Consider the following 26219-nt stretch of genomic DNA (forward strand, 5'->3'; position numbering starts at 1 on the left):
ACAATTCCAGAACCTATATTGCAAATTTTGGACTATGTGCTAATAGCCTTATAGACCTCAGGGGGGTGGGAGGGACTAAGGGTGGGGGTGTTGATCAGCATCTCTTGAGATAATGACCCTTCCCCAACTTTTGGCCAAAGGCGATAATGACCCCTCTCTAAGTCAATAAGCCTGTATTGTGTGAGCAGGCCTCAAAATAGGCACTCCCCACAAGTCATTGGCTAGCATAATTGGAATGCAATGTTTATGTGGACAATTGGGAAGATGAGAGTCTTTTAATGGCCGGCTAGTTGCTTGCAACTTGAAATCTTTACCACTGGTGTGATTTTACTTGGAGCGGATGTAACTTTTGATGTGAACGTCTGAATGTTGACTCCTTGTTATTTATGATGTGTACTTTTTTTATTCACGGTGACATTTTTATAAGGCTGGGCATGGCTGAGGCAGTGAGGTCATGTACACTTATCCCAGTGTCTGTTTGCTAAAGGAAATGCTGTTAACACTGCTAAAGAGTGGCTTGGAGGGCCTACGCAGTGAGCGAGAGCATTGGATGTTCATCCTATGCACGTGCTGGGCCGTGGGAGGTGTGCTAGCTTCTGATTGGATGCAAGGACTGAGGTGATCCTTTCAGGAGAGCTGCAGTTATTTAGAGGTTTGACCAGCCTGCTGAGAGCACACAGACGCGCTGCCTAGACTGGAGATTGCCCCGCCTGACCTCTGATATGGGGCCCATTGACTTTATAGACTGGAGGACCAGTTAGTGCCTCCAACCAGTGGCTAGCGCCCAACCACACATCCCCTAATCTGTCTAAGAGGGTGATAAATTATACAAATGTACAGGGTGAGCACCTGACAGCTCCTTCAATACAGGTGGACAGATGATGGCAGACATTATGACACATTGCAGCCTGTCAGGTACGTGTTGGTTGCATGATGTCTAGTTTGTGGGTAGTGCCACACATTCTGGTGTGCTCATTGGTATTTCCCCACCCCGCTGGGGTCACTAATGGGTGTTTCTGTTGATGTGGAATGTTTCATCTGATTTGCTTTGTATGTGTTACTATATGGGATTAGTAAAGTGTGAAGCCAGCTGGCAAGCAATGGTGCGCTGTACACAGGCCGGGCCTCCAGGAAAAACAAGTGGGGAGTGGGGGTAGCAGAGGTAAATGTCATGGTAGGGGGAGCAGGAGAGGGGCCCTAGTAGCGGATAAGTAGGTCTGAGTGGCGCAATAAGCAATGTATATCTATGTTCTGAGTGTGTGCCCTTTCCCTTTTCATGGCTAAGGCTTGAAGTTGGGGTATACATTGCTACTCCTCTTGTCAGCACTACCCCTGCAGCGGTGCAGGATGCATTCAGTGTGTGATCCACCAGTTGTTTGTTAAAAGAGATTAGGGGGCTTTAAACATGTGCATGAGTCTGGTGCTCGTGTGGGTGCTGTCAGAGGTTTGCAGGTGTGCACACGCTACTCTTGTAAACATGGGCGTCTGGCTGTGTAGTGTGTTCAATATTAAGAGACGCCAAGGAACATGTGAACATAATCTCCTCTGTCGCGTTTGACCTGGTCCACAAAGGTCCAGTACATTTGAGAAAACAATACTTGGGCCCATTGAATACACATTCCAAATTTGCTGAACTTTGATGAAAGCTTTCATGATAAATAAGAAGAGAGAAAAAGGTGCGGGTTCCTTGTGTTAGGTTTTCCATAAAAATAATAAAAGTACTTTCAGGGAAAAATGAAGCATTTCCCACTTTCATTTTTGAGATTGATGGCATGTATCCTGAATCTCTAAAATCAGAATGTGCAAATTTGAGGCATTAGATTGTGAAATTTTAGACATTAGATTGAGAAAGTTGAGACATTAAATTGAGACGAAATATCTATAACTTGGGGAACCACAGTAGTGGCACGTTGATGCAAGCAAACCTATGAGTGCAAACTGTGCACACATACTAACACGAGGGTATTCACAAAGGTAGATTGTATGTTACACATATGTGCACTAAAGGGAAAGCTTAAGCATGTCGATAATACATGCAGATCGCATCCAGAGTCCTCACCACAACCACACATGCACACAACAAGGTTCGTTGTCCACGTGACAAACTCCGGCATTCTGTGACACACACCTGTGAGTACATAAAGATTGTCTCCTCTCCCAATATTTAGGAAGGCTTATAATGGATGCGTATTATGAGTTTGCGTACATCTGTGTAGTGCAAACAAAATGACCGAAATATGCCTACAAAGGTGGGTTATGCCTGGAATCTGCGCTAGGACAGACCCCTCTCACGCCCATTATGTTTCTCCCATCTATGTGGCATAATAGAGTTTATTTATTTGCATTTTTTTGAAAGCGCTCACACAGCCTGTGGGCATCGAGGCGCTGTTATAGGAATATGTCTTAGTTGCGTATTTATAACGTGCTTAATACCCAGAGGGATCGAACTTGTGTTACTTCGTGCTGTCTTGTTTCCAAGGCGAGCACGTTGCCCCTGTGCTATCCTCCCGAGATTAAAAATAACATTAACAATGTTACTTTTAAATGGAACGTAAGAAACTGTGTGAGATTGTGTAGATTCTTTCGTGGTTCCTTCTTTTAAAGAAGCTTTTTTTACTTTAAAAACGTGTGTAAAGTTTAAATTAACTATGACACGATAAATAAAAATAAAAAATAACACAATGTGTCCCATCTGAGAACACCCGCATCCATAATCCACACAGCTGCACACAGTCATCTATGCATAAATCCCCCTAGACATACCATAACACATGTGCAGATGCATAGACCGTGCAACAACCAACCAATTCCTTTGAGCAAGTCTGCAGAAATGCATATCACACACATCGACTCACTTACGCTTCACAAACAGGGTGTGCTTTAGCTGTAAGAACACATTTTAGCATGGAGCTAAGGTAATAATAGCCTATACGAAGTATTTAATAAACATTTCAATTGCTAATGTTAAGCGCACTGCAGATACTCGGTATACTTTAAATAGACCATCAAACTACACCCCACACCTTAGCTCATCCCGCACTGCCACGTCACTAGACTTACTTTAACGAGACTATTAATGTAAGCTACCCACAGTTAAAGGCAGTGTTGTGAAGACGTGGTGTAGTGGGAGTTACGGTTTCATATGTCGGGAGATGGACGATGTTTCATGTTGGATGGGTGCTTCTAGTAAGTTACCTTAACGCTGGTTTTACCAACATGTGTCGCCTTACCTTCATTGGCATTGACTTAGACTTTCTGTTCAAATGCTTTATTTACCGATCTTTGTATGATGCGTGGTATTGCTTTTTCTGTTTGCTTCCGTTTTGGGTTTCCATACTTTGCATTCGTATGCACTAGTGTGTTGTCTGCATGTTGTGTGCATGCCCACATTGTGTGTTCCCTCTGCGTGGTCACAGTAGCTGAAGGCTCTGTCTATGCATTTATTTTCCCTATATGTATGCCTCATATGCTCCACCAGTATGTTTTAGAGTGGTTTCAGTCCATTCTGTTCATATCCAATACACAATAACAAAAAACCACAAAACCATGGTGGCTACGTGTGTGTGTGTGTGTGTGTGTGTGTATTTGGATTTGCATCTGCACCACTTGCATCGATGGGCATGTCTGAAAAAGTCCACTTGTTAGTGGTACAAATACATGTTTTGCACATGTTTTATCTGTATTCTGTATTGATGTGCATGTATGATGGAATATGGTTGGCGGTCGTGCATACGTGTGTGAATGTGTACTTGCGTGTGCTATTTGTATCCAGGAACGATCATGACTAAGGGCATCATCAGGAGTTGGGCGGAGCAGTAAAAATGCGGCAGTAAAGCTATTACTGGTGCATTACCGCTCCACCCAATCCTGAGTTTGGGGGCAACTTGGAGCATTCACCTGCAGCACTCAGCTGGAAGTGAATGCGCTGAGTTTCCCTCCGTTTTCGGCACAATTACCATAGCACAATTACTGCTGCAGTAATTGCGCCGAAAATGGGCCGGGGACTTAGCCTGCCACTGCAACTTGTGACCCAGTGCTAATAGTTCCTGACCAAGTTGTGGTAAAGCTAACTTCGCTGGGCAGTATCCCGGCCGATTTACTGCCGGGATATGGTTGACTCGTGATGAGGCCCTTACATATAACACCTTTTGAGCATTTAGAAAATTAAATATGTGGAGTTCACCTGATCTTGGCTTCATCATCTGTGTGATGTCAAGCATCTAGAAAATGGAAGAAGTTCATTGTCATTGGTTCCAGGTATCACTCATTGAGAGCCACATGGTTGATTGCTGCGAAGAAAGCCGCCAGTTGGCAACATATTTATGAAGCCTTCTATTATTCATTCAATTTAGAAGATCACCCTCAACTGTTAATATTACCAACTTTTGTGAAGATGGGATTCACATGCAGGAAGGGTAGGGTTAAAATGTAGCTACTCCTTACTGTAAAATGTCAGAATGATTATCCCTGGTATGTACCATTAATCATATGCTTTTAATTTGAAAAACCTACAACTCAAAATATCTAATTTGTTTTTTTTTTTTCATTGTTATACTCCTGGAGTTCTTCACATTGATCTTATTCTCTTATGAATTTGAGGGCTGATTGGGGATCGGACCTGTGTTACTACGGGTCGCCTTGCTTCCAACGCGAGCACGTTGCCCATAAGCTATCCTCCCGAGACTGTGTTTATTTATACATATATGTATGTATTTTAATGTCAGATGTTTTTTAAGTTGCTTTAATTGAGGATTACTCTAAAAGGAATCAGTACTGACTGACAATTAAAGATATTTGTCCCCCTTTGATGTCAAATCTTGATTTGTCATTGATCTCCATGGTAAAATGTTATGGACAAGTCACGACTGACAATGGTCTGCCATTGATTACTATTGTAAATATAATCGACAAATCATGGCTGACCAGGGTCTGTCATTGATTGCCATGGTAATGATGATGGAGAAACCATGGTCATATGTTGATTAGAATGGTGTATACCATGAGCACATCACATCCACGTTTCTAAACAAGCCTTTCAATGCCGTAAACCATGTTTACCAGGAAGGGAAACACAATGTTTTGCTGCTTCAGGTGAAATCACTTTTCCAGAGGTTTTTTGTGAAGTGTGCCTGCCGCCGAAGCCGTAAACCATGTTCACCTGGAAGCGAAACAAAAAATGTTGTTTCTAAACAAGCCTTACGATGAACATGTACTTTATTAATATTGAACTTTAGGGCCATAATTGTTGGCGCCATGGCCATCATGTCACCTATCATGCTGCCCAGGATTCTCCATGTTGTTCTCACGTAATAATAACCCGGGAAATGCCGGGTATATCAGCTAGTTGGTCATACTGGTAAATCGGTACTACCTTTAGAGATAGCACTGAAGCATCACTGCGCTTGTTATTCTAATCCGTATAATCAGTATAAAAATGATGGTGCGCGCTATGCGCTAATTGAACTTTTATTATACCTCTATCTGCATGAATAATGAAGCATTATTCTTTGTTTGACAATTACATGTTTTTTCTTGTTTTATTAATGCTACAAGTTATATATAAGACACAAATTATCCTTGCAAAGGTCTAATTTATGACCGCTGGTCACAAACTAAGGACCTGAAAATTGGCTTTCACGTGTGTCACTGTAATAAAGCAAAAGCAGCCAGCTGTGTGCTTCCGAGCCTCAATACGGTGTCATGCTTATATATCCACATGTTCTGAGGTTATTGCCTGTGTATGATTTGTCACTTATTGTTGGACATTATGCATCTCTTTTTATCTTTGGTATATCAAATAATAGTCCAAAATAATTGACTGAATTCCAATTTGTTGCATTCTTGGATAAAATGTCCTGTGCAATGAAGTTGAAATCTAGACAACTCTTTTAAGTGATTACAGTTTTGTATGGCACTTAATGCACAATAAAAAAAAAAAAAAAATGTAGACATGTCTGTAAACCTGTTGCATTCGACTTTCAACTGGAATGGTTGTTGTACCCTTACTGGAATGGTTGTGAAGTGGGAAAATGGAAAAACAGGCTCCCATCTTCCCCCTCTCGTGCCTCGCCTAAAGGTTCACGGCCCAAGCACCCGCCACGAGAAGAGTTTGCCCATCTACCGGACGACCAGATACCCTGGTACAGGAACATAAGGATGTGTCCATCTGCCTGCCCAGCAGCCCGCCCTGCCCATGCCGATGCCTGCGGTATGGATCAACTGGACTAAAACTATACTTCGTTAGAGATGCCATGACGACCTAGCCAACGGATAGCACACCTGTGCCAACATACACACTGGACACTCCCGCACCAATCTACATGAAGAATATACTCAGTGCTATGACGTAGGCGACAGACATACTCACGGACGTGCATCTTTATTATTTTCCACATAGGCTCTCAAAATGCAGAAACGCAAGACGCATCATGAACTCATCTAAAGAGCTTGCTTACGCTTCCTCTTAACCTAGATGCCATAATGAGAATTATAACGAAGACACGATACTTGTCATAAGACAGTATGAGACTATAACCTGAAGCGCCTGTGCACCAAACGGTTCCACCTATACACCAGACCTAAGTAGGCCGCAAGCAAGAGCTCCCGTGGACTTTAACAGAACAAGAGTCAGATTGCTGATCCTGCAGAATGAGCCTGGCGAAAGCAGACAGCCAAGGTCGTAATTTTGCAAACCCACATTCCAAAAGCAGACCATCAAATGCACAATGTTGCAATCTCGCACGCTGTGCACCAACATCAAAGTTGCACCTGCAATTAAATCAGGCACACAGTGGAAAAACAATATTAATTGTGCAGAATTCTGCCTCAAACACGGTCCCACCTCACGTGACCAAGCCGAACCTGACGAGATGCCAAGCCCAGGAGGAAAGAGGCGTCTGGATCCCTCGTTACGAGACACAGGCAGATACACTTGAAAGGATCAATAGACATCTGCGACGGTGGGAGTATTCAGCCATCCAGCTCATGAATAAGTCTTCACATTGTCTGCATGTACCCATAGTGAAACATTGTTGCAAATTGCAGGTACACCGAGAGCTGGGAACAGCGATGGTCCCAGGCTGGGAAGCTCACGGGCGCACCAATCAGAACATGGGGCTCTTATCACTGACGACAGTAACATTAACCAATCATTAGGAGTCTTCATGTAACAATTCTCATGTATCTAATTGTAGGGACAACCCAGATATATCACCTGACTAACCCTTGTCCACTCATATTATTCTCTATACGTATGCTATACTAACCCTACCACTCGAGCAACCAATTAAGAGTGGCGATAGGTTTTTTGTTAACTTTCTAGAGTGACGCAAGTAGCGCGTCATACTACAGTAAAAAGGGCCTGCGAGCCCCACGATCTTGTGTGTGTCAGGTCAGACGCGTATGATCCTTGACCCATCCCTGCCGTTTGTGTTTAATAAACAGCAGAGTCACCTTGCTTCTTGTGTGTGTCTCATACTCTATCTCTTTTGGGATATACGGGAGGAGTTGGGGCCTCCCTGCCCGGAGGTCTGCGGAAGGCCCGGCCGACCCCGGCAGAATTTCCCCCCGACAGTTGTTGTACCCTTTTATGTGTAGTATATACTGCAAGAGATTACTGATTGGTTTCATGAATACTTACATACATCAGTGTAAAAGTAGCAATATAGCAGTCAGCGAAGTTTGTGTGAATAGCAATTTCATTCTGCAAGTTCTTTGAGACTCTTTTAAGATACAACAGAGATACACAGCGATACAGAATGTACACACATAAGTGACAATGTAAATACAGGAACAAACTTCACGGAACTATCAGCTGAAAAGATAACAAAGCATTGAGACCATGAGGAAGCACACACATTAGGATAGGTGTGTTCTCCTAACTAGTGTGAGAAATGTGTAGGCCAATTCGCAGGTTCTTAAAGTGTAAACAGGGGACATCATTTACCCTCTTTTAAATATATGTTGTTGTCTTATATGTAACTTGTTGCAATGATAAAACAAGACACATACTTGCATTTGTCACATAAAGAAAAATGCTTTAGCATTCATACAGACATAGAAACATCAATCAGCGAGCAGACTGTTCCATCACTCTTCTGTTTGGTATAGAGCATGACAACTCGTTGCTGTGGTTTGTCATGTTTTTCAGTGAAACATATAATTGACAAATTATGGGCGACCATGGTCTGCTATTGATTACAGCAGTAAATATCATGGGAACATCATGGTCGACCATGGTCTGTTATTGATTACAGTAGTAAATAACATGGAAACATCATGGCCAAGCATGGTCTGTCATTGATTACAATAGTAAATATAATGGAAACATCATGGCCGAGCATGGTCTGTTATTGAGTACAATAGTAAATATAATGGAAACATCATGGCCGAGCATGGTCTGTCATTGAGTACAATAGTAAATATCATGGAAACATCATGGCCGAGCATGGTCTGTCATTGAGTATAATAGTAAATATCATGGAAACATCATGGCTGAGCAAGGTTTGTCATTGAATACAATAGTAAATATAATGGAAACATCATGTCTGAGCATGGTCTGTCATTGAGTACAGTAGAAAATATAAGGAAACATCATGGCTGAGTATGGTCTGTCATTAAATACAGAGGTAAATATCATGGAAACGTCTTGGCCGACCATGGTCTGTCATTGATTGCAGTAGTAAATATAAGGAAACATCATGGCTGAGTATGGTCTGTCATTGAGTAAAGAAGTAAATATCATGGAAACATCATAGCCGACCATGGTCTGTTATTGATTACAGTAGTAAATATCATGGAAACATCATCACTGAGCATGGTCTGTCATTGAGTACAGTAGTAAATATCATGGAAATATCATGGTCGAGCATAGTCTGTCATTGATTACAGTTGTACATATCATGGAAACATCATGGCCGACCATGGTCTGTCATTGATTACAATGATAAACATTATGGAAACATCATGGCCAACCATGGTCTGTCATTGAGTACAGTAGTAAATATCATGGAAATATCATGGTCGAGCATGGTCTGTCATTGATTACAGTTGTACATATCATGGAAACATCATGGCCGACCATGGTCTGTCATTGATTACAATGATAAACATTATGGAAACATCATGGCCAACCATGGTCTGTCATTGAGTACAATGATAAACATTATGGAAACATCATGGCCAACCATGGTCTGTCATTGATTACAGTAGTAAATATCATTAAAACATCATCGCTGAGCATGGTCTGTCATTGATTACAGTAGTAAATATCATGGAAACATCATCGCTGAGCATGGTCTGTCATTGATTAGAGTAGTGAATATCATGGAAACATCATGGCTAAGCATGGTCTGTCGTTGATTACAATGGTAGATATCCTGGAGAAATCAAGGCTAATGAAGGTCTACCATTGAATATATGGTAGATTAAATGGACAGCTCATAGTTAATCAGGGATAGTCAATGTTCATAAAAAGGTGTGCAAGGAAGGTAATATTGAGGGAAGCACAGCATTATTTATCATCTGTGATTCTCAAGGCTGGCACAAAACAGAGTGTCTTGTGGTCCATGTTGCTGGCAGTGGCCAACACAATGCCCTGTAAAGGGGACCCTAGGACTGGGGAAACACATCAGTGTTCACCTCTTTTGATAAAGCTGCTACTTTATTGGGAGAGGCTGGAGCCGATTCAGAATGCGATCTGATGTGTGAAAACCCGATTAACAAGCTTTCCGTTGACTTGTGAAGATTTTGAGGAATCAAAGAGCAGTTCCTCTACCTTCTCTAACATTTACTTGCTTTTTAACTTCACCATAGTTTACTTGCTAGTCATAGAAACACACGGGGAAATGGATCTGACAATTTTCCTGCAAGTTCAGTAAATACTCCTAGTATTAAAGAGCCCAAGATGGAGGGCCATCCCCATTTTCTGTCAGGTGTGTGTGTGGTACCTGGTGTTTGAAAAGCATCACCAGCGTGTTCATATATTTTTCACGTCTTAAAAATTATATGTTATTTGCCGTGGGACCCAGGCACACAAATTCCATTCCTGGATTTCCACTTGTCCGAACTGAACTTGTTGAGCAAAGCCGTCCATCAGCCGGTGCTTTCAGTGGGATGCAAAATTGGAGGTGGGGACGGGCCCAACGAGTCGCATACCATATTTGTGGGGGGATATAAGGATTATCTGGTGCAGCAGCCTAAGATCACAAGTGGCGAAGGAACTGCCGGGCTATTATGCAAGTCTATGCAAAAGGTCGAGATTACTCGTCATTGGCACTTAAGGGCTTGGCGTGTGCCCCATGCAACTAGAGAAGTGGCCCAACAGATGCCGTGGTGCATCCATGCAACACATGCATTGAAGTTCCCTTTATTGCATGAAAGTAAGTGAATTTATTGTAAAAGTTGTGTTTAATACAATGCAATTAACCAGCAGTCAGAACGTTGACAGATATAAAACAAATTCAATTATAAAAACGAAATTGAGTTAAAATAGAGCAATGCAGGCTCATTCCTCTTTTTTTTTAAGGAGATCCACGATTCTTATGCAATGATTAATTTTGGTAAATCATTCTAGGGACAAGACTTTAATATAAGAAGTTGAAACATTCAAACCATGCATTCTCTATATTATAATTTATCAACATATACGTTAACTCCAATGCCTGAAACTAATAATGAGATTCTAAATCTGGATTATAGTGGCATCTACTTAGGCGATATGCCCCCAGGCGGTGGTCCAACCCTGTTCATAACGGCCGGCCGCCAGCCCAAATTAATGACCTGAGCAAAGCGAGGGTCTCTTAACGAGGGTGGCGTTGCCATTACCAGGGAGGATTGGCCCACCGCTGAGGGGCATATCACCATTAGCACGCACGTAGTTCGCTACATGGGTGCTAATGATGTCTTAAAAATACCAAGAAACCTACCTTTATCCCGCGGCCCTGTTCGGTCTAGTGCTGCGTGTCAGTCAAGTCCATTTTCAGTGTTGATGACTCTGACATCATCAACATGAAAACCGACTTCACTGACAAGCAGCGCTGCGTAGCAACGGGCCACGGGATAAAGGTTTGTTTCTTTTTTTTAAGGCACCTTTAGCACCTGTGTAGGAAACTACATTGGTGCTAAGTGGTGAAGGGGAAGTGGGGAAGGAAATCGAACACCTGCGGCCTAGTCAGCTCGAAGGTGGGCTTATACAATGGTACAGCCCATGTTCCAAGCCTCCTGATTGGCCAGCGCCCCCACCCAGGTGCTAATGGTGAAGATCAGCATTGCCATTCATTTGTTTATTGAATGTTGGCATAGGGAAATCAGATAGAAGAACCCAGCAAGCCCTTGCTCAAGGGCAATATTTGGACCTGCCGGGGCTAGCGCTGGCTCACATAAAGGCCAGCCATCTCAAAACTAATTTCTCACAGGTTCCAAAATTGGGAGCATTTCTGCCAGAGCCAGTCTAGTCCAGATGTTCATTCCAATTTTTTTTAATTTTTTTTTTAAACTGCCCGAAAATATGCAATCATGCAGCTGTGATTCCTTATTTGGCAAACTCATGCTCCCAGGAGGATAGCTCAGGGGCAACGTGCTTGGCTTGGATGCAAGACGACACAGAAAAACACGGTTTCGATCCCCAGGTCCGCGCTTAAAAACATCTGGGTATTAAGCGCGTTGTAAATAACCTGTCATCATCATGTTTGAATGGAATGAGCAAGGTTACTAATTTATTTTATTTATACAAAATCTGTACTTTCAATGGGCTAAACACAGTTTTCCCCACATCACATTCAATTCAAAATTAAACATATAGCGTTAGAGTCTGGCACATGTCGAGGAAAATGGGTAGCAACGCCGCATCACGTCTTCAAATCACAGCTTCATTCACCCATTCATCCAGAACGTCATCTTTTGTTTTATATAAAAAAAGCACATACATCCATTCATCCTGAAGATGGACTCATTGGCCATTTTTATGCCAAACACATGAAAACATGGATTGCGTTATGTATGTGAGAAATGCATGTTGGATGAATGTATGCACTGGTGAGCAGTCACACTACAGGCCTAATAACATGCATTGCTGGTGATAGGTCTTGCAACATGTTCATCAGCAAACTGAGTGAATGATAGGTCTTGCAACATGTTCATCAGCAAACTGAGTGAATGATAGATCTTGCAACATGTTCATCAGTAAACTGAGTGAATGATAGGTATTGCAACATGTTCATCAGCAAACTGAGTGAATAATAGGTATTGCAACATGTTCATCAGCAAACTGAGTGAATGATAGGTCTTGCAACATGTTCATCAGCAAACTGAGTGAATGATAGGTCTTGCAACATGTTCATCAGTACACTGAATGAATGATAGGTCTTGCAACATGTTCATCAGTAACCTGAGTGAATGAAGACACGCTAATGCAGTTCAAGAATTAGCTCAAGACCCTGCTCTTCTTCGGGGTCAGTTCTATAATGGGATATTCAAGCTACTATGACCTGTAGCCCCCTATCCACTGACCTGTGTGAACCCCCAATTACTTGTACATCAATGTACCATCTTGGCTCGTAGATAGATTTGTAGTAGCTAAACCCAAATATGAATACAAAACCATATAAAAGCTTTTCACAGAGAATATATGTTATGACATTGTTCTGTTTGTGTTCAACAAACTCCTAAAGTGTTCATATTTTATAGCCAGCCTCGTCCACACAAGGGAATCAATTTAGGGCAGAATCGCTTGGAAAGAGTGTTTTCAATACAGTCTTTCTTTGATAACCAAAGATTTCAGACACATGGCCTATTATAGTGCACGAGTGACCTTCAAGCAGACATTTGTGACCCCTAAAGGCAGGATTGCCCGTCCCCATCAACTCCAACATGTGAAAAGCACCATTGATGGTTTGGGACACTCTGAGTGGGGGCCATTATGACAGTTGCAAGTTTAAGGGCTATTGTTGCTTCTCGTTGAATGATTTCTGTATCGTGACCAATCTGCAGTGGGTACGAGAGGTCCAGTGAGAGCGCGCATTGTGCCCGGTTAGGGAAAGTCCAGGAATGGACTGTGACCGATCTGGCTGGTAACAGTAGACTCAGTGTCTTGAGTGCTGCATTTCTCAGGGAACTTATGCTCTGGTTTTTCCATGTTGTTTTGGTCAGTTACAGTCATCTTCCAAAGAACCCGTCATTGTCTTAAAACATGTAGCACATTCTGTATTAATATTGGACAGTACGGAATCGTGGACGGCGGGTAGAGAGGGGGCGATATCATTAAAGGTCCCAAGGAACAACCTGACCCCATCAGTCATTATTGTTGTGTTGGAAAAACCAGCCAAGACAAATAGAGATTGTGTAAGTATAAACATGTGTCCATGCTGTGAGGATCCTGGATAATAAAGGGATTTCTGTTGCGTGCTAAATCTAGGATTTGATCCCGAGCCTCCTGGTTCCAGTGTCATCACTTTCAGCGCTAGACCACACCTCCTCTCCACATGAGAAATGCAGCTGAGTGGGGATAGGCAGTGTGGCTGGCTCGGAATGGACAAACTTGTCTTATCTTTAACAACATTAAACGTTTTTGATGTCTTTCCAGAGGGGACCGGCGACTCTCTGTCTATGGCCTCCGTCTCTAGAATTCTCTTCCTCCGGAACATCGAAACATAGCGGAACCTCAGTGGTTTCTTAAAATGTGGAAAACCTTCATGTTTATTAAAAGGAGCTAAACCAAACCTTGGTTTTCCGTCTTAGTCCATCTAGGAATGTCAGTCACTGGAATCCTTAGTTTGCTTATATCATCTGAGCCCAAATGCAGTTAAATCTGCCACGTTTAGAGTTATAGAAATGTGCCAAAAGATGCAAACATTCAAGGCCAATGGTCTGGAGTGATGGTTTTACCTGAAGGGTTTGCAAGCATGCCTTGGACTCCTCTGTTCTTTTAGAGGTATTAGAAAAGTGAGCCAGATTCGTGTTGCCTTAAGAGGGACCGATGAGAGCTGAGTGGGGAGAGTATTGGAAAAGGGGTGAGTGGTTGGGCTGATTCCTGACTTGGGGGACCTCTGGATATCTGGGCAATGTTGAAACAGTCAGCAACTGAAGCTGTCTCTCTGGTAGTAATTGGAAGTGGCAGAGAAAAGGCTGGTGGTTTAAGATTTTTCCTAGGAGCCGGCCTTGCAGTGACCTTGGGTATTGGTCCCAGCCTGTTCTTTCGGTAGCCCACCATAGAGCACGTTTTCCCATTTGCTCAATGTGTGTAATCTGTGAATGGTCTCTTTTGATATGGGAGATATTTCACGTCACTAGTTTAAGAATTGATATGTTGTAAACGGGAAAGGAGGTTTTGCCGCAGATCCTACTGCAAATGTGTGTGGTGGGGGTGGGGGGCATAAGGTGAATGAATAATGTAGCGGGTTTATAGGGGAGGCTGCAAAGGTCTATCCCTGCATATATCTGCAGCAAAATCTACAACAAAAAATCAATGAAATCGAATTTGATTAACTCTTTTTGGCAACTTCACATAGAACTGTTGCAAAAGCATTCTTTTGTGAGACATGCAATGAGCACAAATAACGTCTTGCCCAGCGGTAGCTCTGCTGCATCGACTGGCACATTTGATGGGAAGAGAAGTTCCCGGTGGGCAGATCATCTCCAACCTGGGATCCTCTGTCCTCAACACATTCGGGGTCATCACGAGTTGGGCGGTAGCCCTTAAATGCTGCCTTAACGCTCTTTCCGATGCATTTAAGGGTCTGCCAAATCACGGGTTAGGCAGTATTTATCCAAGCTCTCAGCTTGGGGGGAATCCGCCTGGAATTTGCTGATTTTAGTCGCTATTACTGTGCAGTAATACCGCTGGCAGTAATCGCACCAGAAATTCCCCATTGGGTTCAATGGGGAATTCGTGAATGGGCCCAATGGGGAATGGGGAAGGACCGTTCCGCCAAACCAGTGATCCGGCGCTAATAGCGCCGGACTGGTTGGCGGAAGCGCTATTAGCACGGGCGGTATCCCGGCTTTAATATCTCTGGGAAACTGCCCACCTCGTATTGAGGCCCATTGAGTCAAAATGAGGTCAGCAGCAATCCCACTTCTGTTCAGGCTTATTATGTATCTCCTCCCTTGATTAAGGCCTGTCTGCCTAGACAAGTAGGCGGTATTAAGGAAGGTTCACGCAATCACAATAAGTGTTTGGCCGAGCCCAGTCTCATAAGTAAACGTGTGATCACATTAGGGAGTATGGATCAGGGGCAACGTACTCGCCTTGGTAGCAAGACGACAAGGAGCAACACAGGTTCTATCTTCGGGTCCGCACTAGAAACTTCTGGGTATTAATCGTGTTATAAATGACCTATCATATCATATCATTAGCACTAGCCCAAATCCATTTCCAGTATGTTAGCACTGTGGTGTGACTGTGCCATGTATGAGAATTGATCAACCCTGGTTATCCTTGGTTTCTCAGTAGTTGCCCATTGAAAACTTTGGCTCGTCCAAGATCGTTTCTGTGTTTTCCATGAGGGCTTAAAACAGCAACACTCGATTTTCAATTGAATCAGGAAGTTGGCTGATAAAAAAAAATTCAAAGGCAAATTATGGGCCTCATGAGAGCATGGGGTGTCTAAGAAAAATATATGTACAGCTGCAGCACGTTCCACGGATCGCCACAAAGAAGACTACGCGTAATGCAGCACTAGACATGGCGATGCGTGGAAATTCCAGGGTCCACAACATCAGTGCAATTTGACGGGTTATACCTAGTTTTGCAGATTCAAGTAAAACACGGTGCAATCCCTCAAAATGCATTTGGAAGGGGTTGCAATGATGGCTGCCACTGCACTGGCTCCACTCAGGGGACTGCAAGCGGCAGATATGTCCATAAGAGTCATCGCCCCTATCCCAGGTTATCTATAGATCATATGGACTAACAGGGGCCTGGAGTGGCCATGATTACACTTTCAGTGTCTTGCCAGTGCGTGATTTACACAGAGAGCACCATTGTGAATGGAGGATAGCACAGGGGCAACGCACTGGTCTTGGGAAAAGCCTATGCAAAGCAACAGAGGTTCGAATCCGCAGGTAAGGCATTAGGCACGTTATTAAAAAAAACTGTTAAATAAAATAAATACATTAGACTATATGGCAATTCCTTTCAGCTAAAGTAGCTATTGTAATCAATTGAACATGAGTTAAAAGCTGCGAAAGCCAGTTGGCAATTCCAGTTCCTAATATTGCTGCACTGTGTCGCGTGACATTGAGCGTTTTTTAGAAGTATTGTTTATTGGTTAAAACATACATTTCAACTTCAACAATAGAAAAGTTACATTAAAACGACAATATCGACCATTTCAATGCATTCTCACATAATTAACCTATCCTAAAGCCAGTGATCAATTCATCACAAGTATCCACATATTTATTTTAATAAAACATACACATTAAAAAATTGATTGAGGAATCTCAGAATAACCAAAGGAACTCAAGGTGAGGTGCCTTTCAAACAACTCATCCAGAGACTATCCCGGTCTAATAAACAGAAGTAAGCTAATTAGAAGTAATTAAACCTCCAGGTAACCCCCGCTGGGATCCTGGACTTAAAGCATTAGCCCGTCAAAACATTGCCCCATACGCCCAGAGTCCATCAAGATTGTTTGAACAAAGTAATGGTCATTTTGAAAACATGCATTTTACAATTGACGAAGTTGACATGCCCAACCCTACTTACTCTGCCCGATATGGGACTGGTTCTACCGCAGCCCTATCGTCTCAGGGGCGCCAGAATGCCATATGTTCCAAAGGTTTCTGAAAGACATGTTTGAATATAATGGGGCGCTCTGTATGCCTTCAAACAAGCACTGGCAAAGGTAACAGGGTTGCCTCTGCTATAGAAAAATTCACTTTACACCCATTCTCTGAAGACCCAGATTGAGAGACGGGGACAGTAGCCTGTATGGCCAAAAGTGGACCACCAGCAGAGAGGAGCACGCGGAAGGCAGAATTCCCAACACTCCACAGCTCCACCCATTTCCCAGTATCGCCCATATCCATCCCCGGTCCTCAATAGTGCAGTGTGTGTTGCATGCAACGTTTGCCCTAACAACAACAGTGCCCCTGGCTCTCTCTGTTTCGCACGAAACCACCACCATCAGTCAAACTTAAATAAACCAGAACTCAGTAGCCTCACTCGGTAGTGCAAAAGCCCTGCCTATGAGTCATGAAGCTCCACAGAATACCAAAACTAAGCAAAGTCGTCACCAGGTGGCGCCAAAACTCCATCACGAGCCAAAACTGGGTAGCATAGCAGAACCTTCTGATGACTCAATGACTCCCCTGGCTTCAAACACGCCATTTCAATATGTTTGTTCACCAGCACCCTCCCATGAGCCAAAACCAAAGAGGTTCTCATAACAAGTTCAGTGGTGCGATAACAAAGTGAGGCTACTTCTTGTGCTGCCACTTTTTTAGGTGGAAATGGAATTACCACCTTTTGTACTGCACCTTTAAAAGCTAAATGTGGAGGTAAAGAGGAGGGTTTACCTTCAGCAAAACCATGGAGCTGAATCCCCACTTTACCTCCAATAATCAGTGGAGTGATTGAGTGCAATCACTGCTTGCATGTACTCCTGTATCACACATGCCTTTTCATTGTGTGCTCACTCGCTAGAATTGGAAACCTTTTAGGGCATCACACCTTTGATTGCTAATGGCCTGCAATGGTGCCTTGTATATGAATTTCTTATTTTTATTCTTTCATGGATGATTTTTATATCCGACTCGGTGTATGTAATATTGCTGCTTTTAATGTTGTGAGTTTGATGCCATTTTAAGTTCTGAACAAACTTTAGTGAACTGAAAAATCCAACAGAAATCCACCCGGTGTTCTATGGACTCCAGAAATGGGGATTTGCATTGACTTGCCCCTGCTAGCAATCCTGTGGTAATGCCACCAGGATGAGTGGCAGTAATGGTAAACGACGAGGCCCGCAGGGTCTTTCCCAAGGTGAGTGACGAAATGACTGCCTCCTCTAGACCCCAAGCTGAAATTATCCGAGCCAGAGAGGTGTCCCCTTTCAGGAAAGACACTGCCATTTCTAAAATGGAAGCACAGATGGATTCATTGATGAACTGGCTGTGAATACATTAACCAGAAATGCCTCATGGACAATATGTGTTTATTTATTTATTTATTTATTTATTTGTGCATTTATATAGCGCACCTCACCCGGAGGCATCTAGGCGCATTTCTTGAGAGTTACATTGATGTTGCAGTAAGAACCGACATTACATTACAATACAATTGCATAGGCATGTAATGTCAACTTGTGCTTATTTATTCTGGTGAAAGGATGTGAACAGAAGAGGATGTGGATAAGGGGAAGGGATATAGGTGAACACTGTTGGTGGATGAATCTAATCACTGCTCCCCCCAACCTCCTCTCTGACAATGTCTTTGATCATGGGAAAAGCACTTCTCCTCCCCTTTTTGAATTCCCTAAATGGCAAACAATGGTAGTCCTTGCAGACAGGACAGCACCACTGTTAATTACAGGTTTTGTGAGAGCGAAGAAATCCTGTGGATATTGTTGACGAGCTTTGATCCGAGTGTAGAGAATGTCTCTCCTCTTTTAAACAGCAAAGGTTGCAGTCCTGCAAAAAAAACATTACAATGCCTGCAAAACACTTGCCACTGCTTTTACTTTGATAATGCAGTGAGTACGAGGATTCTGTTTTTCGCATCCCCTCTGAAGGCATCATGAGTCGCTGAGAACCTTGGGCGATTACCTTGAGTCCAGGACTTTGTGGTAAGCCTGTCTTGCCACTGTCACGCCGCCTCCACCTGAGCAAAGCCAACGTGTCATCAAAACAGGTACGACAGAATCTTCAAAGTTTTATTTTTTATTTTTTATTTTATTTTTGTACATGCAACGAAGCTAGCTACCGTAGCAGATGTGAAGGCCAGGAGGATAGCTCAGGGGCAACGTGCTGGCCTCGGAAGCAAGACGACACGGAGCACCACAGGTTCGATCCCCGGGTCCACGCTTACAAACCTCTGGGTATTAAGCACGTTATAAATAACCTATCATATCATGTCTGTGAACCCATGGAGTTGGTGTAATCACTCCAGAAAAGTCACTGGTTTTATTTGAGATTTTATGGAACGTGTGCCATAATTATGCATCACCGCTGACCCAATGATCTTTTTATAATTGCCCCACCATCAAAAAATCAACAATGAGCTGCAAAGGGCACAAGGATCAACCTATGTGAGATGGGAGATTGGTCTATATGTCAGCGCGATATTTGGACATCTCTACAGATGGATCTTCTCAATCCACCTTATAACCCTACTATATAATAAAGTAATAATATAATAATATGATGATATCCGCCTTGTAACCCCACTTATGCAACCATTTGTAAATCAAAAAGGGAGTTATGAAAACAGCAGGCTCGCATTTGGGTAGCAAGGCTGAGTGCACAGCCTGTACTTGGTAAAAGGTGTATTTGAGGGCTCAATCTACAACATGCCACCTATTTATTTAATGTATTTATTTTATTATTTAAAGCATGGACCTAGCTCGAGAGCAGCGGAGCACTGTACAAAGTGTGGGTCGCCGACATTTGGGCTGGCATCTTTTAACAGGAGCGCAATACTGTGAGTTGGGGTCTGTGTGTCAGTATATGCATCCATTGGAATTAGTACTTGGTCTGGTGTTGTTGAAAAAGCCTTGTTTAGAGAGATTTGCGAAATTGGAGAATTGTGGGGGATTTCTGAGCCATCACCGGCATTGAGTTCCAGAGCATGTGCACAGGAAAAGAGAAGGATTGTTTGTGGGTCCTCTCTTTGAGACAAGTTGTGATTTAAGTTGGTTGATCGATTTGCTGCACGAGCAGTGTGTGCCACCAGATATGAGCAGGTTACTCACCAGGTACGCTGGTGTGCTCCTCGTGATCTCTTTGTAGATGATACATGCAGTCTTGAACAGCATCCTGGCCTGGCCTGAGCTATGGCATTGATACCATAATGAATGAATTGTGAACTTATTTTCAAATTCTAATTGATTGTGTCTAATGGTTGTACTGGTTGTGTATGTTGTATCTTTAATGGATTTTTTGTTAATCCGAAATAAAGAAATTACCTACCTACCTGGCCTGGAGAGGAAGCCAATGTAGTTTACGTAGGAAGAGGGTGATTCAGTCACTCAAATGTGCTCCCGTAATAAGGCATGCTGGAGCTTGGTGGACTGCTTTTAGCGGAGCCAAATGAGCTATTGTTTGCCCCACCAGGAGGGTATTTCCCCCATGTACATGCAAGACCACATGGGCCGGCTCTATGATCCGGAAGCCCTGCCGTGGCATGAAGAGTTTGATTTTTGCAAAGTATAGATATTCAGATCCAAGCTGTTTGGGCCTTCTTGGCTATGTGTTTCTGGAAGGACAGGCTGCTGTCAATCAGGTGTCAGCATTTCGGATTACAAATCAGAAATGCTGACACCTGCAGGCAGCCTTACAACCGTGCAGCACTCAGCGAAACAGCTGCTTGAGAGGTCAGCATGGGAGGGGCTAGCCGGGGTAAGCCCTGGCATCTGGGGAGCCCATCTCAGATACTGATGGGGCTTGGACCTGGCTAGCCCTGGCCCACTTAAAGTCTAGAGTACGGAGAATTTGACATTGGTCTGACATCGAGAGACATTCACTGTGTTGGCAGAACTAACAGTTACTGTTAATAACCACACATTTACCCTATAGAAGTAAAGTTTCCAATGGTGTATCCATTTGTGCGTTCTAATCCACGTTTCTTCACTTGACCATAATGTGTGATCCTGGGAAGGCAGAGTCATCTCCCTGTACTAGGCTCCCTTTGCCAATATTTTCCAACATTCCGAGCTCTCAGAAATCAATCAGCAGCATTTATTGATCCTACATCAATAACTAGACATTTACTTTATGCAAATATATGAACATTCCCAGCTCTTGTCAGTCCTTTTTGTATGATTTTGTCCATGCTTTTCTTTAAAATGTCCTTTTTTGTACGCCACAGCTCAAGTAAATGTTAAGAATGTGCAGTGATGTTTGCCTGAATCTCTCAAGAAGTCTTCCACGTTTGGGCAAACATCACAGCAAAATATTTAACAAAGATTTACAGCAAGATGCATTGAATGTTATTTATAGTGGTCTGTAGAAATGCCACGACAGCGTAGACATGATATGTCTGCAACTTTGTTGATTTGTAATTCTGTTCTTTAATTTGTAATTATTTTGTGACACCTTTTACTTTGAAACAAGAAAGTCGCACTTCTAACACTATAATAAAAGGCCAGATGTATGTTTGTCCCTGCAGTCATGTGCAGTAGAGACACATGGCTTCTCCTGTTGTCACCGCTAGAGGGAGCCGCTGCTTTAGGATACATAGGGACCATGCCAATTTGCATAGTTTGAGCTGTTGCCTTAGGATATCTAGTGGTCCTACTGTGGCAACTTAAACCTGCACTCTGGCCCATGTACACAGGCTCTTACACTAGTCTTGTGATATGTACTTTATGATATGTGTTGTTAAAAGTTAAGGTTTGATACAGGAGTGGGGAATGTTTGTGACCTGTAGGACATGTCCATTCTGAAACATTGACAAGCATGAACCTGCAGTGAAATCTCATGCTTTGCATACAGACTGGTCTGTCATTCGACAATTTCCCTGGAGAAGCCGAGGATGATTGTCGCGTTTCTAACTACACAAGAGTGCAACAAACCCCTAGAACTACACAGGACACGCGTAGGGAGGGGTCCATGTTATTTTCCTGTAAGCCATTTAAGTAGAAGCCTTGTTTCCTGGGTCTGACTTTTGCGCTGCCGGGAGTCACTTTCCATACCACTGCTCCCCCTCTGGCCCTTCTCCTCTCTTCTACCGGTGAAAGACCCACAATCACCTGCAGGCCTGTTCTACCACAGCCACTTGCCCTTCTATCCCTTGAGCATGGGAGCATAGGACACACCCGCAATGCCCAGACTCCTGCAAGCTACGACCCCTGGCCCTCCTGTACTTCCATGCACTACCCCCATTCTACACCCTCAAATGGCCTCAAAACCTCTCCCCCAACCTTGACCCCGTTCCACCTGCTCCTTCTTTTTCGGTCAGCCCTCTGTGCCGGTTCCAGGTGCACGGGATGCATGCACAAATCCACACTTGCGCTAATCCCGATAGGCCGCCGTTTGGAGAAGGCACCCAGTCAGGATCCTTTTCAGTAAAAGTGATTGGTTCAGTGTGGAGCCTGTATCTGATCTCCAAGCAAGTTCAAGTACACAAAGTGTAAGACTGGAGAGGATGGAGGCAGATTGAGAATTCTCTTCTGAACCCAGAAGAGGATGTAGATGACTAGACTTGCCCTAGAAGGGAACTCAATACAGGAGAAGAAGTGGAAAAGAGAGCAGGGCCTGCAGTTCCTATGGAAAGACAGCCCATAGCTTCTAGACACAAGTAACAACCATGTGTAGTATTCTGGAGAAGGAAAAGCTGTGAGGGTTCATCTGTATGAAGGTGGGTTTCTTATCTTAAACGGCAGACACTGGAAGGAGCTAAGAATCAGTCATTACAACCAGGATGATTCAATGCACTGATTAGTGTGTGGGAAATGCACCCCTACTCCCGCACATACGCAGGAGGCTGTTGCCACTATAAAGATGGGCATGAAAACCCCAGTTGAAGTGGAAATGATAAGCCAGGAAATCCTGTGCTCTCTAATGGAAATAATCAAAGTAAATGACAAAGCCCACTTTATTAACAATCCACATAAAGCAGGGACAGTCTGTAAGCATAAAGATCTTGCATCCCGCTCAAACTTCTCCTGTAAAACAACAAATAATGAACAGAAAACACGTCACTACTGAAGTCATACTACAATCCTGATTACATAAACCTACAGGGTTGAAGGATTGATTAAGGGAATTGTATACATATATAATATATAGAGGTTAACCTTCTCATTGGTCATAAAATATCTGATGGCTCCACCTGAGAACGCCTCTAAATTAATAATAGAGAATACATGTCATCTTTCCACTATTTGATTGGCTAATGCAACATGTACTGGGTGGCATGACATTGAGAGTTTTCATTGGTTGGCGTCTTATTTACCAACCATGAGCAATTGACAGGTCATCAACACATGAGACACAATGGGAATGGGGGAGAGAACCCCAAGAACTGCTTTACTTTAATTAAATAGTAATAATATCCCTTATTAATAGGCCACGAACCAGAGAAACCCCTTTGTAGTCAGTCTTCCCAGGCCTCTTAGTTCTGAGAATATGTGGGGAGTTGAAGCAGCTGCCTATCCTTGTCTGGGGTTAATGAATGGAATTATGGGTCACATGTGAGAGGACCATGTTCTGAATTATTTAACACTGCATTTACTAAGATGTTAGCTAATGTAAGTGCAAGTGTTATTATTTTCCTGACCACCAGGGACTTAGTCGATTTGCTCCCTATGAAGGCTTTAGCTTATAATTAACCAGTGCCTCTAAGGCTGGTTGCTCTTTATTTAATCTTAGAGAAACATATCTTGTGCCATGGGAATTGTTATCTTGTGTTCTTCTACGAGCCGTCCATGCACTCCTTAATGTCTCTGTAACCTTGGAAGGGTCCATGCAGCTACCGTCTGTGCTCTGCATGGATCTGTGTTCCTGTATCTGTTTGGGATAAGGCTGATATGGTCAGCTTAGTGCATATTGGTTTTCATCAGTGCGATATTGGGGTAGGAAAGGGGCAGTAGCCATGAATGACATATTCATCTGCCTGCCAACATCAGCATCACACCACACATCCCAGCACATGCCTGAAAAGAGATCAGGACTATTCCAGCTCTCATTCCACCAACCAACACACTAAGGAAGGTGACATGGGTGAATTTGGTCCTACAATTTCACACAGCCCTTTCTATGAAACATTGTTGCCTCACATTATCCGTAACATGTAGTTTACAGTGGCACAAGGAGTTTCCAGACTGCCCCTTCCCTTCTTCTACCATCTTGTAAGTGTTTCTTTCTTCTTCAGATGGAGGACAATATATGTATTTGAGACAGAGAGAAAAAGAGAGACATGGAGAGAGTTCAATTGACAGTGGCAAAGTGAGCTAGTGAAATGACACCTGTTTGCAAGAGGCCAGTGGTAGGAGTGCAGGGTTTCAGGATGTTTTGCCTTTTAAGCCCCACTCTCTGGTTCTCCCAACTAACCGGCTCCCTCATAAGATCTCCCACCACCTTACACTACACACACAAATCCCCCAAAGATGGCAGCTATAGACCTAATAGTTAGCACGTCAACAATAATAGTCATGAGACTAAGCTCTCCTCTTAAGACCTATCGCACTCTACCACGTCCTTGGCTAACCAGACCCAAAGTGATAAGGTCTATCTGAACTTGGGCTCTTCCCTATGGATCACATACTCCCACATTGTCTCTGCCACACCCATAGAAAGCAGACTGGCACTCGAGAACTAGAAACCTCTGATGTTCACACATCAACACCAGCGGTTTTGCATTTGTCTCTCCCACTGCCCCACTAATGACTCCCTACCCCTTTTTCTTACACAGCCCCCTGGTGCGTGGCCACCAAAGGTTTCAGAAGGGTGCTAGACAAGACCATTTAAATTACATTACATTCCGTAAACTGAAATCAAAGTTGTATCAACTGAGAAAAAAGTGTCTGGTTTTTACTGATTTCTGAGATGGGAAAGGGCTGAGGCTTTAACTCAGTTGTGCAAGTAGTGGCATTTTCTGATGCCACTACTAATATTTAATTGGGAACACTGCACTGTCTTTCTGCCCTACATCTGTGAGAGGTTGTGTCATCACTGTCCTCGGGGGGCGGGGAGATCACTGCACCAAAATGAAAATATCAAAACAATGGTTGCCCAGTAGAGGGGCAGCAGTGAAGGTACACACAAAAAGACTCCTATGTATTATTACAGAGTCCAGACATTACCAACTAGCCTGCATCTATATCAAAACAATGACATGACCGCCAATGGCACAAAACCACTACTGAAGGACAAAGCTAACAAGAAGATATTGTGCCTTAAATGTGGGTGCAGACAAATGACAATGGGCCTCATTACAAATCTGGCGGAAACCCTGCCGGTGCTACCAGTGGGTTACCGCCGGACTTGCAATATTTACCGGCACCTGGCTTGCCGGTAACACCAGCGTTTTACGACCCCAGCGTTCCGGGAAGTCAGGCGCCGGTAATTGTAAATCTCCATTCCCATTTGAGAATGGGAATGGGGACCACGGAAGCACCTGCAGAGACATACTGTGCTGCTCAGGTAACAGTGGTGCCGGTAGGCTTAGCGGCATCGTCGGTACCGCACCGACACAGTCGTAATGAGGCCCAATGGAATTACCCCAGCACATGCTGGTCTAATGGCAGCACCTGATTCCAATGACAATTGCCTCCATTTTCCTGGCATCCATCTTAAGCCAGCTACGCTGCACCCATGTACTGCCTGACTCGTGTGCATAGGACACCAACAACTAATGACAGTCCCAGGGCCATCAAATCCCAAAGAGCGTGGACACACTTCACTGATGCGTGGCTGACTCTGCCTCAGCCCAGCCAGACTTCCAGATTTAATCCTGTCGGGACATCTCCCGCCTTCCGCCCCAGTCCTGTCCATTAACTTTTCCAACGCCGGGCCGCTCCTCAAAGCTCGCCTGCTGCCAGCGCTGCCCTAACATCTTAGCAGCTTGGCACATGTAACATGTCCTGGCCTTCAAACTGTCTTCAATTATCAGTGAGTAAAAGCTCTGGAATGCTCGAAAAACAAATATGAATTCTCTAAATGGACGCTGTGTGAGAATCCTGCTGTCTTTTGGAAGTGCACTCTCCCCCTCGTGTAACCAGGGACGATGGAACTTCTTGGTTCATTCCCAGGGAAGCCGAGCCAGCCAATTCCGCGAGCCCTGTTATTAACTCTAAAGCCTGCAGCGATTTCCCAGGCCCTCCACTGAGGCCAATGGCAGCAGAGGATGTAGTCCCAGAGTTAAATCTGTACTCTTCTCCCTGGAGCAGTGTACATCGACATGGTAAGTTAGAGCCATACAGGCGCTGCACCTCTGAGGCATATAGATGCTGCAGTCGCCATGCAAAGGACAGAGGTCAGATAACATGTGACATGTAAATATCACATGAAGACATCAGAAGTTCCTGTAAGTAAAGGAATAGAAATACATGATATGCATATCA

General features: G+C 43.6%; 1 protein-coding gene across 2 annotated transcripts in view; it reads left to right on the forward strand.

The window, feature by feature from the left end:
- ZNF385D (zinc finger protein 385D) overlaps nt 1-26219 on the forward strand; it is a 694135-nt gene that overhangs the window by 142309 nt on the left and 525607 nt on the right. The window contains exon 1 of one of the 2 annotated variants that reach the window (XM_069648865.1): nt 709-915. The exons of the other annotated variant lie outside the window; for it this stretch is intronic. Within the exon in view, the coding sequence (XP_069504966.1) occupies nt 879-915 (37 nt within the window). The 5' untranslated portion in view covers nt 709-878. Of the gene's footprint in view, nt 1-708; nt 916-26219 lie in introns of those variants that run through there. 2 annotated transcript variants of the gene reach the window in all.

The sequence above is a fragment of the Ambystoma mexicanum genome, chromosome 2q (assembly GCF_040938575.1).
Source record: "Ambystoma mexicanum isolate Mex_15411 chromosome 2q, UKY_AmexF1_1, whole genome shotgun sequence".
NCBI classification, from domain to species: Eukaryota; Metazoa; Chordata; class Amphibia; order Caudata; family Ambystomatidae; genus Ambystoma; species Ambystoma mexicanum.